The 14,825-nt window shown below is 39.4% G+C and overlaps 1 protein-coding gene across 2 annotated transcripts in view; it reads left to right on the top strand.

The window, feature by feature from the left end:
- TPST1 (tyrosylprotein sulfotransferase 1) overlaps positions 1 to 14,541 on the top strand; it is a 98,964-nt gene extending 84,423 nt beyond the window's left edge. For both annotated transcript variants that reach the window (XM_069570957.1, XM_069570956.1), the window contains exons 4-6: positions 8,895 to 8,945; positions 11,555 to 11,601; positions 13,984 to 14,541. In XM_069570957.1, the coding sequence (XP_069427058.1) occupies positions 8,895 to 8,945; positions 11,555 to 11,572 (69 nt within the window). In that variant the 3' untranslated portion in view covers positions 11,573 to 11,601; positions 13,984 to 14,541. The remainder of the gene's footprint in view (positions 1 to 8,894; positions 8,946 to 11,554; positions 11,602 to 13,983) is intronic.
- The last annotated feature ends 284 nt before the right edge of the window (positions 14,542 to 14,825 follow it).

The raw sequence follows: 14,825 nt of genomic DNA on the forward strand, positions 1-14,825 counted from the left end.
TCTAGGCTCAGATCCCTGGAGCCAGCCAAGAGTAGTCCTGAAAATAGGCCTTTCTTTGGAGTGCAACATTTGAGCAAAATAGCCCTGCTAAGTTAATCTTTTCCATCACAGAATGAATGAACATATGGGTCAGAGGGCATTTGAATGTGCAAATTTAGGAGATAATGCTAAGTGACTAGATTTTCTTACTAGCAGGTGTATGAGAATTTCAGTTGTTCTACATCGTCAATATTAGAGTCAATCTTTTAAAATTTTAGTCTAATAGGAGCATAGTGATGTTTTATTATGGTTAAAATGAGTATTCCTTAATAACTAAAGAGAGCAAACCCTTTTTCATGCTATTTGCCACTGAACTATGTTATGAAATGCTTTTTCAAGTCTCTTACCCAATTTTCTATGAAATCATTTGCTTTTTCCTTAATGATTTTTAGAGATTCTCTGCGTATTTTGATGTGTGATGTTTTTATGTATCTCACATATGTTCTCCCACTTTGCCTTTTCTCTCCGTTAAGGCTGTCTTTTTAAGAATAGAAATTCCTGGGACTTCCTGGTGGTCCAGTGGTTTAGGTTGTTACCTAATAATGAACAGAGTTCCCTGTGCAATATTACAGAAGGTTAATTTTAAATACAGCAATGTGTATATCTCAATCCCACACTTCCTAACTATCCCTCCACCCATAAACATAAACTCATTCTCTAAGTCTGTGAGTCTGTTTCTGTTTTGTAAGCAAGTTCATTTGTAGCATTTCTTTTTCTGTTCTGCTTATACATGGTATATCATGTATATTTCTCTTTCTCTGTCTGACTTATTTCGCTCAGTATGACAATCTCTCAGTCCATCCATGTTGCTGCAGGTGGCATTATTTCATTCTTTTTAATGGTTGATTCTTGAATTCATTTATTTCCAAAAGTAGAATTGAATAGAATGAGTTAACAGTATTCTATAACATAATGTCATATGTAGCCCTCAAGGTTCAGTAGGTTCCAAGCAGGGAGGGCCCAGTGAAGTTGCTTCTTCTGCTTCTCTGCTTAATCTGTACTGTAAATTGGCCTCAGAAACTATTCTTGGTCCATCATCTGTAAAAGTGGAGACCATTATGAAGGAATCTCTTCATTTATTTATTTTTTGTCCAACTGTCCATTCATCCCTGCATCCAGGATATACAGATAATTAAGGATCTGTCCCTGTCCTTAAGAAGTATGCTGAAAACAGATGTGTAACTAACTGTAGTTCAACATGATAACTGCCATAAATTTAAGGCATTTGGGATGCTATGTGAACACAGAACTGGCTCTACTGGATTGTCATGTTTAAAGGATAAGTTAAAAGTTCCTAGTTTGAGAAAAGAAGGAAAAAGCACCCCAGTGAAAGGAAATTGATGAAATTATTATTGACTGTACCTGTGTGTATTAACTGTCCTTCAGTGTTACTGAAAATTATGTTCAACATGTTTACCTTTGAATAGAGATGTATTCTTGCCTGGTAAGTATCCCGTAGTAAACTGATACAGTTTCTTAATCATCCTGCATGTTAAACTTTTCTCCCCTGGAAATCAACACCCTGATGCTAAGTTTGCTGTATTTATGTTGCTTTCTTGTAGAGGTTCCTATGTCACATTTATTACACATTCCCAATTCAATTTACATTCCAATCCATCTTGTACAGCTTCACCCAAAAGTCAATACACCTTTTCTTAAAAACATTTTTGGAGGGTAGATGATGCTTATGAACTGATTAATATATTTCTTCTTGATATAGGGAATGTATTAATAACACTTGTCCATTGTTTGTAACACACGACTGTTGAATGCTGCAGAAACCCAGTCTAAGGTTTGCAAAGCTGCCAGAATACTTTTAAGACAAATGAGAATATGTAAACATGCATGTTATCAGCTGTTTCATGTTTATATTTTAGCGATAATAAGTCTCTAGTGGGCCAGAAGAGCCCAGCGGGATTAAAGATGTAAATTTCAAAATCTAGATTCCTTTCTGTATTATCATATCTGGCCGGAGTTGTGTTTTCTCTGCATGTGAAACTATTGTTATTTCTCGAGGGGAAATGCTTTTTATATTATTAAAAATAGTGAATTGCATAACAAAACAAATATCAGGCCATGCCTGGACCAATGATGAAAGTTTGTCGTAAACTAAGAAGTAATCCAGTTCTGTGCACTTGAGTGCTCTTGGAAAGAGGACGGAAAGAAGGAAGAAGGCAGAAAGGAGGAATAAATTAGATTTGAGCTTACAGAGAAATTTGAATTCATAACCAGAGGTTATAAGACTGATCTTTTAACCCTTGGAATGTGTGTATGTATACACATGTGTGTACATACATGCACACACTTTGAAGAAAACAGTGAGCAAAAGCAGCACTTTAAAATCTGCAGTGCATGTAGTATGGTCATTAGTGTGTGTTTCTGGACGTTGTTTAAAATTTTTTTATTTTGAAAGAATGTTTTGAATTAAGTCATTGTTCATCTTGGGTACCCAAGCCAGAAGAAACAGACTTTTGTGACCTAATCTCAGAAATAACATTCCATCACTTTTGCCATATTCTAGTTGTTAGAATCTAGTCACTAGATCCAACTCACACTTAAAGGAAAGGAATTACACAGGTCTTAAATACCAGACACAGGGATCATCAGGGAATGTGGCCACAAACACTTTTAGCATGAAAATAATTTAGAAATAGTTTCATATTCTCCATAAGATCAAGCCAGATTCAGAATTAGGCCTCATAACATGTCTGCCACCTTTTCCTGTAAATTGTAGACGCTTGACTGTCTGAAATCCTTGGGGAACCCATCATTTTAGAAAGTCAGGTTTCTGGGTAGATGTGTCTCGTTTAGGACCAAACCTTAATATTTTGATGTAGAATTCCTCTGCATTTTGATGATGTATTTCTTTACCTTCTTAAGTAAATTATTGATCATAATTTGAATTTTTATTTCATCCAAAGGAAATTACTATATGTGTTAGAAAATGCCCATCCTCTCTTTATATAGGATATAGAACTGTGGGTCCCTTTCTTAAAGAACTCAAGGCTTCCTGTCTGCCTTTTACAATTTCTTTGTCTTCCTTTGTTTCATTTGTCACTTCTCAGTTATCAGTACTTGCCCATTACCTTCCTGTTTGCTGTATCTGATTGCTATAGGTTGAAACCAAATAACTTGTGATGGTTAAAAATGTGTATAAAGGAAAAGGGACCTAAAAGACTCGATTAAATAGAAGACTCAATCTTCAGTCTGCAGGTATGTTAATAACATCCATTTTAGCTCCATGGAGACTTTTGTTTACGTCTTAATTGTAAACTGTTACTATAGGTGAGGCTGTGGTAGCAGGTGAAGTGGTATTGGGCATGGCTGGTCAGCTTCTAATTAATCTTGTAGGAAAATGGAAAGTGGCCTGAGGACAAATAACAAGAAGATGCATTGCTTGCTTCAGTCAGTATTCAGAACCTCTTCTTTCTTGGGTTTTTGAAGGTTCACAGGCAGCTTAGATAAATTCTCTTCCCTTCTCTAGCTTTGTATTCTAGGTAATCCACAACTGAAGGCTTTGCTTGTAATAGAGTTGATTATACCTCACTCCACAAACTTGAATCTGACGTTAGTCAGAGTCACCTGACTTCTAGATACCACTTTTAAAAATTTTCCTTCTCTGTCATTGGTGGCCTCTTCTCAGTCTTTGCTGGTTCTCCCTCTTCTTCCCAACCTCTTAATGTTGGAATACCCCCATGACTCAGTCTTAAGTCATCTGCTCCCTGTCTCTACCCTGAGCACCTAGGTCATCTCATCAGGTGTCAAGTTTTAAATACCATCTATAAGTTGATGTTTCTCAAATTTCTGTATCCCAGCACAGACCTCTTCCGTGAATCCTAGATTTGTATTTCTGACTACTTGACATTTTCATGTATTGTCCAGTAGATGGCTCAAGCTTAACATTTCCAAATTGAACCCCTCAAAATCTGTTATATCCCAGAACCTTTCCCAACTGAGTTGATGGCAACTTCATATTTCCAGTTGGTAATTGCTTAAGCCAAACACTTTGGAGTCATCCTTGACGCCCCTCTGCTCTTTCACATTCCACATCTAGTCTATTAGGAAATCTAGATATAATTAGGGGGGAGAAATCCACAAGGGTACTGCTGTGCACCACCTCCACCACCTCCCTGTCCTGTCCAGATTACTGCTGTTGCTCCACACCCTGTCCTTGATCCTCTGCAGACCAAACAGAGCAATTAGGGTGACCCTTTTAAAACGGAAGTTCAATCATGGTACTTAGTAACTTTCCATTTTACTACACTGGACAAATTTATGTCTCTGTGCCTCAGTTACTTCATCTGTAAAAAGAGAATAATACCTCCTTCAGAGGACTGTGGGATTTGATAAGGGGAAACATGAAACGCATGCTCAGCACCAACCTGATGCAGAGAAAATAAAATTTAGCTGCTGTTATTATTTTTATTTCCGGTGCACCCTCTAAATCAGAAGCCTACTTTTGTTTCCTTGTTTTGCAGAGCTTGAGGTGGGAGGGTTCTCTAGGAACGTTTAGATTCTGAGTACCTAGCTCATTTCTGTCTAGTAAAATCCTCAGTTCATTAGTACCAGAGGGTAGGATGTCCAGAAACACTATTCCTTTAGCCAGAGGAAATTCCATTTCTAACTTCGCTGTTTTTATAAGTGATTCTGTACTTGGTTTCTTGCACTAAATAGAAACTGCTTGGTCAATAGAAAGTTCAGATACAGATATAAAAAAACAACAAAAGGCTCAGTCAACAAATAAGTGGAAAACTGTCTCTTCTCATTATCCTTTAGGGAAAAAAATGCTTCAAAAGTTAGGAGCTATGGTACTGACAGAAGTTAGGAACTTTCTGACCCCTTTTTTTTTTTTTATTAAATTTGTGATATCACATATTTAGGGTTTTGGTGTATTTTTGTCCCACTTCATATAAGCCTTACCTCTCTGAAACTATTGATTCCTGGAAGACACTTATAATATTTAATGTTCCCACTCATATTTTCTGTAATGTCTTGCTGGTTTTTACAACGAACCAAAAAGAAAAGAAAGAATTTAACGATAAGAATTTTCTAATACTAATAGCTGCAGAGCATAGTATAAAGGGAGAGTGCTGAGCTGGGGGCTTCTGAGCCTCCTGCTGCACTGACTAGCCGTTTGACGTGGTGGGCTTGTGTTGCACCTTCCACTTGAATTCTAGCAGAAGAAGCTGAGAGAGAGAAGACTCGGTTCCTGAAAGGGTGTGAGGAATATAAGAAGTTTGTTAGGGACCAAACCCGCTAACAGTGGAAGGGGTCTTGGGGCAAGGATACTGGTTTTGGTTCATAAAGGAGCCAGGGTACAGGACCCTAGGTCTGAGCAGCTTATGCCCAGGGCTTGGAGAAGGGGGCTTCGGACTCAGGTCCCTGAATAGAGGGAGAAGGAAAGACTTGAGAGTCTGGTAAAAAGCTAAAACAAAAAGCCTATTCTGATAGCTTGAGCCTCTGTTTTGATATAGTGTCTGCTTGCCCCAGAGATAGTAGACAGAAGCACCGTGGTAGTTAGCGTGATACAGACACTTCCTTTGTCAGAAAGCTGGAGCAGTAATACAGTGTTAGATGTCAGTTGTATCTCAGTAAAACTAGGGAGAAATGAACAGAACTGGAGCAATCTCTGGACTCTGAGGCTGGGGTAAAGCAAATAGGATTCTTACCTGTGGATTCTTTGGAGAGCAGCTAGGCTAGCTCTGCAGCGGCCTGGGGCTGTTTGGAGGAGTGGGGGCAGCTTTTGACCTTCCCAACAGCTGCACCGTTGTTATCCTGCACCCCCACCTCAGTTTCCAGTGTGATGCGTTGCTAAAGAAATAGCAAGTCTCCTCGGTGCTTTAATTTAGGCTTCCTAGGACTGTAGCAGAGACCCTAAAGAATAGACTAGGTTTTAGAAATTGCAGAGGAAGAGACAGGAAAAAAGTACATTCATTCTCTGAGTCTCAGAAGGAATAGTGCTACTTTTAGAAGTGAAAGCCAGCTTATACCCAAGTGAAACCCTTTAAGTTAGTAAGCTTTAGTATTCACCATTTAAAAGATTGTTCTGTGCTTGGGGGGCGAGGGGGCGGCTACCCACTGACTCTTCTCAGTAACAATCCATAGTTTCTTTCTGTAGTTTCTCAACATTTATCAAAGCTGTTGCTGATGGAAACCTTCCTCACTTGATTAACATGAATAGTTCCCAATTTTTTGCTGTTGTTGACAGTGTTGAAAGAGACATCTTTGTACTTAAATAAATTGTGTGTGTGTGAAAGAGCAAGCCTAGTAAATTCTTAAGCTATTGGCTTAATTTGTTCAGTTGTTTTTTTTTTCTGAAGTATAGTATACATATAGAAAAGTATACAAACCACAGCTCAGTAAATAGTCACAAAATGCACACATGTTTATAATCACTACCCATATCAAGACAGAAGATTCACCAGCACCCTACAAGCTTCTCTCATCCTTCTTCCCAAGCCCTACCACTCCACTCTTCCCCACAGTAAACACTATCCTGGTTTCTAACATCAGAGTTCCCTTGCCTATTTTTGAACTTAAAAAATTTTTAAGGGAGAAACTTGCCTGGTGGTTCAGTGGTTGAGAATCTGCCTTGCAATGTAGGGGACATGAGTTTGATCCCTGGTTGGGGAACTAAGATCCCACACGCCTTGGAGCAACTAAGCCTGCATGCCACATCTAGAGAATCCGTGCCCCACAACTGAAAGATCCCGCATGACACAACTAAGACTCAGTGCAGCCAAATAAATAAATATAAACAAAATTTTAATGGAAACATATGTTATATTATTTTTTGGAGTCTCATCATTATGTATTTGGATTCATCTAGGTTGTTGGTATAGCATTAGTTCATTTCTAAAACTTCAGGATGAAAAAATAAATAAATAAAACTTCAGGATGGCATATCGTTATATACATAAACACATTTATTTATTCATTCTAACTGCACTGCTCTGCAGGGCCACCTTTGTGATAAACCAATTATCTGTAAATGAGGGTCTGTTTCTGGACTCTTCATTCTGTTTCATTAATATATGTGTCAGTCTTTGTGCCAAAACCTTACTGTCTTGATTATAGCTATGTTTTTTGTATGTATGTGTTTTTTGTATGTTTTGTTGTTGTTCAGTTGCTAAGTTGTGTCTAACTCTTTTCAACCCCCTGAACTGCAGCACACCAGGCTTCCCTGTCCTCCACTATCACCTGGAGTTTGCTCAAGTTCATGTCTGTTGAGTTGGCGATGCTATCTAACCATCTCATCCTCTGCCTCCCTCTTCTTTGGCCTTCAGTCTTTCCCAGCATCAGGGTCTTTTCCAGTGAGTCAACTCTTTGCATCAGGTGGCCAGTGTATTGGAGCTTCAGTTCCAGCATTAGTCTTTCCACTGATTCAGAGTTGATTTCCTTTATGATTGACTGGTTTGATCTCCTTGCAGTCCAAGGGACTCTCTAGAGTCTTCTCTAGTACCACAATTCAAAAACATCAATTCTTTAGCACTCACCCTTTTTATGGTACAACTCTCACATCCCTACATAACTACTACTAGAAAAACCATAGCTTTGACTGTGTCTTTGCTTTTTAATATGCTGTCTGGTTTGTCAGAGCTTTCCTTCCAAGAAGCAAATGTCTTCTAATTTCATGGCTGCAGTCACCATCCGCAGTGATTTTGGAGCCCACGAAAAGAAAAACTTTTACTGCTTCTACTTTTTCTACTTTCCCCACTTCTTTTGTATGTTTAATGTAACTTAATTATAGCTGAATAATAATGTCTTAACTTCCCTGGTGGCTCAGACGGTGAAGTGTCTGCCTACAATGCAGGAGACCCGGGTTCAATCCCTTGGTTGGGAAGATCTGGAGAAGGAAATGGCAACCCACTCCAGTATTCTTGCCTGGAAAATTCCATGGATGGTGGAACCTGGTAGGCTACAGTCCATGAGGTTGCAAAGAGTTGGACACGACTGAGCAACTTCACTTTCAATAATGTCTTAATATATTTTGGAATAAGTCCTTCCACCTTGTTTTTTTTAAGATTACCTTGATAATTTTTGGCCCTATGCATTTCCACACAACTTTTATAATCAGCTTGAAATTACCCCTTTTTCTTCCCCCAAAAAGCATGCTAGAGTTTTTATTGGAAATCCTGTGAAATCCTGTGAGGAGAATGGACAGCTTTATTATATTGAATGTTACAAACCCTGAAAGTGGTGTGTCTATCTGGTCTTTGATTTCTCTCAATAATATTTTATGGTTTCCTATGTAAAGATCCTACACATCTTTTTAAAAACTATTCCCTAATTGTGGCTGCTTTTAGAAACATAACTTTACATATTGAAAAGTGCAAGTTTTTAATTATAAGATTTCATGAGGTTAAAAGTATATATCATTTTAAGAACCACCTAATATTCAAATTACTATGGGAATATTGGGTACGTTAAGAAAAGTAAAGCTGGAGATTTCAGAAGGAAATCAGGAGGAGCCTGTTCCTAAATAGTGTGACTTCTTTGCTGGATGCTGGAGAGAGATGGCCAAGGGCTTACTTTCTCAGCTATTAATAAAATAATTGGAACTTGGAATATTAGGATGCTTTTCTTTCTTCTTTAGAGACTCTAAGCCTTCTCCCAGGCAGCCCACATTTGGGACCACCTAGGCAAGAGTAGAGCAGGTGGGGTCAGAGTGAATAGAAATTTCACTCAGTCCTCAACTCTGGCTGCTCTTGAACTGACAGACTTCCTTCCTATTCCAAAACTCACCAAGAGTGAAGCAGTGAACCCACCCACCATCAGGCAATGCAAGCTTCCCAAAGCGATGATGACAGTGCCTATTTCCTTAAATTTATACTTGGCTTTTATTTTTTTTCTAGGTCTATAAAGGAGAATTTCAGCTACCTGAATTTCTTAAAGAAAAACCTCAGGTACTGTATCTGCTTCCTCCTCTTGGTGTAATAATAAATGGGTTCTTGCATTGAAGTCATCCTCTCAATGAGATAATGATATATGCTGGGGGTAGAAAGACTGGCTTCTGGTAATTGTTGATTTTATCACTTAACATAGTCTCAATTTCAGAGTGCTCAGTGTCTTCCAAAGCTAGGGAAATACTTTATTGATAACTAAAATCTGATTGCTTGAGGTCACTCACAAGCCTCACAGTATCGCACAAATAAGGAACCTGCCTTGGTGAATCTTCTCCAGGCTTCTGATACCTTACTTGAAATAATAATGTACAGCCACCCTTTGTTCATATTATGTGTACATCATTGCCTTTTGGTTTTCCTCATTTGGAGCCTAGAAGACTTATGAGTACATTTTACACACAGCCATTGGCCCTCAGCTACCAAGTTCACCAAGCTGGGAGTGGGTGATGTGAGTTTAAAGCTTATAACTTTTACTTTTTAAAAAATTAGAGCAGATCCAGAGGTCTCCTTGTCATGTTCCACTATCACTTACTTGAATTCCAATATTGTTCCTTGAGTTGAAGAGGAATAGGTGATGTAATGGCCAACAGATGTAGAGTAGCCCAGAGTGTCCTGCAAGAGCATATCTCCTGCCGTTCCTGTGTAGTCGTAGGAAGAAGTCAGTGACTATTGCCTGAGCCAAGAGAAGATGTCCCTGTCCAGCATGGTGATAATGCATGTCGCTTCCAGGTTGCTGCTAACAGCAATTAGCTTGTTAATAGGAAATGAGGACCCAGCACTGAATTCAGTCGCTAAAAGTGTTCCAGATCTGGATTGTTGAGGGGAACCTCACAGACTGTATGAAGTTGTGTTGCCTGAAGCAAGACTAGAGTAAACAGGCTTTTCTCTAAGAGTAGCTGTATCTCAACCAAAGTCAAAAACTCTGTCTTCTCAGATCCTTGTCTTAAAACAACCATTAATAATTGATACATATTACTTGAGTATTTTAAACTACTTTCATGGTATATGCTCATTAACATATATTTAATTTTAATCCATCCATCCATTCATTTATTCAGCAACTGTCTACTGAATCACTTTTATGTGTGAGAAATTGGAATGTGTCTTCAAGACTCCGATCAACTTTTGCAAACAAGGGGGCACAGGGGCCCTGAGCCTTGGCTGGGCAAGATGCACCAGAAACCTGGATGAATTCATGAACAAGTGGTCACTTACAGGCTATGGCAGCTGGAGCAGGAGAATAATCCAAGAGGCAGTCTTAAAGAAATGTCCAATCCACAGGCTGTTTTGCATAATAAATCTGAAGGAGTCAAGAAAGGGACTTTAAGACTGAAATTAATGGGACAGCCCTGATTCACAGCATACATAAAAATCCTTTCCAGGTTTATTATAGAACTCAATGTGAAAGGCAAAATAATAAAGTGTTTAGGAGGCAATAGAGAATATCTTTATGACCTTAAGAGGCAAAGATTTCTTAAACATTATAAAAAATACTAATCATTAATTTTAAAATGGATAAGTTGGATTACATTAAAATTGAGAATGTTTACTTATTAGAAAGCATCATATAAAAAAGTACACCTTAAGTAGGAGAAAATTTTGAAACAGAAGATTCATCAATATAGAGAATTTCTGTAATAAAGAAAAGATAACAAAAAATAGAGTAAAAGGCTTAATATAGGCACTTCAAGCCCTCTGTTCAGGTTAGTTTCATTTAATGCATCACATATGTACTTAGAAAAAGAGCCTATAAAAGGCTTTGATTTAACTCCTAATAAAGAGAAAACTGAAGCCCACAGAATCTCACATCTGATCTTTCGTTAGAATTCTCACAGAACTCAAGAAAGCACTGTACTTAAGATTACAGTTCTGGGAATTCCCTGGCAGTCCAGTGGTTAGGACTCAACGATTCCACTGCCAGGGACCTGGGTTCGATCCCTGATCTGGGAACTAAGATTACACAAGCCTTGCAGTGTGGGAAAACAACAACAAAAAGCAAGATTATAGTTTTACTATAAAGGAAACAAGTCAAGACCAACCCAATGAAGAAACACATAAGACAAGGTCTGGGAGAGTCTCAAACTCAGAGCTTCTGTGCCCTTCTCCGAGGTGGGCGGGTACGTCTCCCTCACAGCACATCCATGTGTTCACCAACCAGGGTGCTCCACTGAACTTCAGCATCCAGAGTTTTTATTGAAGTCTAATTACATAGGCGTGATTGACTGACTCACTGTGGTAGAATTGAACTCAATCCCCAAAGTCCCCTACCCAGAAGCTGGGCTGGGTCAGGGCCCCAGCCCTCAAATCACAGGTTGGTCTTCCTTGTGATCAGCCCTCATACTGAGTCATCTTATTTCTTAGCAGATACTCAGGTATAATCTAAGGGGCTCATAAATAACAAAGACATTCATGTTACCTGGAAAATTCCTAGGATTTAGTCTCCCTACTAAGAACCAGAGACAAAAGCCAGTCTTCTTTACTGTCAGCAGTAGCAGACAGAATTCAATAGGAAGTCTAATCAGAGCCTGCAGGCTACATCTGATATTTCAATAAGAGCAGTCACTTCTCATGCTGACCGACTTTAAAACATCTTTTGCTTCCTTCCACAGTCTGAGCAAGTGGAGTAGCAGAGCCAGGAACCTCTTACATACATGAGGTGAGGTTGGGGACACTGCTGGCCTGGACCTTTGGGTTTCACTCTTGTAGGAGGCAGCGCGGTGGGGTGGGGAGCACAGCTCTGGAGTCAGTTCACCTGGATTGGAATCTTGACTGTGTTTGGCATTTTGCAGACTACTTAACTTCTCTGTGTCTTAGTTTCTTCATCTGTAAAGTGAGGACAGTGTAAATAAGAGATTGGTAGAATGAGCCATAATAATGTCTGCCAGAAGCCTGACACACGGTAAGCACTCAGTTGTTATTTTCAGTATGAGGAGGGGTGTTAAATGGTAAAATATTTTAGCTGAAAGAAACACCCTCAACCACCTGTTTGCTGATAAGGAAACTGATCCTAGAGAGACCAGTTTATCGGTCACGGTCACATCACAGGTTGGAAGAACCCAGTAGTAATGAGCGCCATCTTCTGACGTCCAGCCAGGGATTCTTTCGCCACCCATGCTGCTTCCTCTTTGTGCGGCATGTGCCAACATTTTTGCGCTAATACTTTTGCTTGGTTGGTTTTTCAAGTCTGTCCTTGCTGATGTTAATGCATTAAGGTGTTATATGTTTATAAGCCATGCTGTCTTGTAGTTGAGGGCTACAGTGTGGGGCAGGCCTTCTTGGCCCCCTTTCTGTCTGAGTGATCATCAGGTACATGTCTTGGATTCCAGTGGCAAAGCTGATTCTGAACTTAGACCTCCTGACGTGGCTGTTCAGACCTCACACCACTCTCCCAGATTTTAAGATTCCATTTTGGTCTGAATAATGTGGTTATGTTGTAGACCAGGGGTCCCCAGCCTCTGGGATCTAATGCCTGATGGTCTGAGATGGAGCTGATGCAATAATAATAGAAATGAAGTGCACAATAAATGTAATGTGCTTGAATCATCTCGAACGTCCCCCTACCCCTGGTCCATTGATAAATTATCTTCCATGAAACCGGTCCCTTGTTTGCTTGTTGAGGTCCCTGGTGCCAAAAAGGTTGGGGACCATTACAACCATTTGGAACTTGAAAAGCTTTCATTAAAATCTGATTTTTATCATAGTTTTGTTTGCTATTCTATTTTTACTTTATATAATAGCCATGTATTGACTGTGTACTCCATACCAGGCATGAAATACCAAGCATCACATATATATAGTATATGAATAATATATGATAAATGATATCTTTAAGATCTATGAATTATTCATATATATACACACACACATATATATGAATGATTTCATTCAAATCTGGCAAGTAGGTGGTATTTTTTCTGTTCTGCTGATGAGAAAACTGAGATTGAAAATTCAGTCTGAATAAAACTTTTATGATGTGCTGTGTATTAATAGATTACAGATAGAAAAAAGTGAACACTGCTATACCATGTCAAAATTACCAATGACAGTGAATTAATACTATTCATAGGTCTTAGGATTTATGATTGTCTTTTGCTAAGGAGCAAAATGTATAGACTTAAACTCAGTGGGCATACAGGTATAACAGCAGTTATCAGGCCTTGTAATTTTGTTTATTCAAAATATTTTCAAAAGTATAGATGAGAGTCTTCTCTGGTGGCTAAGACTCCATGCTCCCGATGCAGGGGGCCCAGGTTCAGTCCCTGGTCAGGGAACTAGATCCCACATACCACCACTGAGTTCAAAAGTTCAAATGCTATAACTAAAGATCCCACGTGCGACAACTAAGACCCAGTACAGCCAAAAAAAAAAAGTATTCGATGAATTCCTTCCTGGAAACATTCATACAGGGATGCATTATTGACAAGCTGTTTTACAGGACAGATGACTCCAGCTTTGAGTTGCCACTACAGCAGCAATACATCCTTGTTTGCTTGTCGAGGCCTGTAGTGGCCCCCATGCGATGAGAGAAGAACTCAGGAGAAGCTAGGAAGACACCAAAGTATCTCAAGACAAATCATAGTCTTTTGTCTTGTCTTTGGGATCCCTTTGGTGTATGAACAGCAGTCACTGTATTTCCTAAAGTTTGCTTTAAAGAACCTCAGTATCCACCTTTTGATATTAAACAGTCAGCATTCAACCCTTGGACGTTTGACATCCCTGTCAAATGCCCTCAGAGTTGCTTCAATTGCAGACGACGGTTGCAGTCATTTGGAAATGGGCAGGAGCAGTCCTTGCTTTGGCTTCCATCCTTTTGTTTTGCATATCAAAGCTCCTGGCAGGCATCTAAAAGCATCCCAGACTGAGGGAGAGTGTGCCTCTCCAGTAGTCCTTCTGAAGCAGCTGTTCTCAATGGTCCATCCCCCTGCTTGTCTCCCCTGCTGTGCTGGGCTCACAGCTGGAAAGGAAGTGGTGTCGTGCAGAGAAGAACAAAGTGAGGTTAGAGTACGTACCTCTGATGCATTCTGTTTGTCTGCCCTAGGGAAGACTGCTGCCTTTTTGGCCACAGAGAAATCTCCAGGACTGGCTGTCCCCTGCTGAGATCAGTGGAGTGTATGTACCATGCCTACATCTCCTGCTTATTTGCCAGTCTCCTTCCCCTGAGAGAGTGGGATATCAGCACACGTTGGGACCCTCCTGAGTGACCTGCCTCCCATGTACAGCGCTCTCGATCCTAATTACACGCACAGCCCTGTGGAGAAGGAACCCAGCGGGGATGTGTGCTTTCTGTTAAAACTGCTCTGGCCCTCATCTTTTCTTACCAGATTCCAAACTTTGTTTTCAAGGGGAGGGTTTAAAAATGGGATCCTGTAAGCAAAATTGGGCAGTTTCATCTTGGACTAGGTTGTCTGTACATGTTCTAATGTTTTGTAGAACACTTGTGCCTGTTGAAATGTTTGATGTGGATAATGTTACATATCTTAATTATTTAAATAACTCATTGTATTGTTTCTGAGAAGTTGAGGAATTACCACATACATTTACAATTTGATGACTTTTGTATTTTATTTTTCAAAATAAAAGCTTTAAATGTGAAGCACTCTGCTAGTTTACATGTTTTCATTGCTGTGATTTTAGAGAAGCAATAAGACGTATCAGATGATCTAATAAACCAAAGTTTCTTCAGTTCCTGTATTTCAGATATTCTGAGTGGAGTTTTTGCTGTAATTTATTTCAGAGAGACCCACTACCATCCTTTTGTCTCAGAATCCTGTTCTTTTGTTTCCTTCTCAATTGTCTGGTCTCATAAAGTCTAATTTCAGAGAGACTTCCCCTGATGCCCTTTCTGCCAACCTCATTCACAATATCTTATCACACTTTGCA

Source organism: Ovis canadensis, chromosome 24 (assembly GCF_042477335.2).
Source record: "Ovis canadensis isolate MfBH-ARS-UI-01 breed Bighorn chromosome 24, ARS-UI_OviCan_v2, whole genome shotgun sequence".
Classification (NCBI taxonomy): Eukaryota; Metazoa; Chordata; class Mammalia; order Artiodactyla; family Bovidae; genus Ovis; species Ovis canadensis.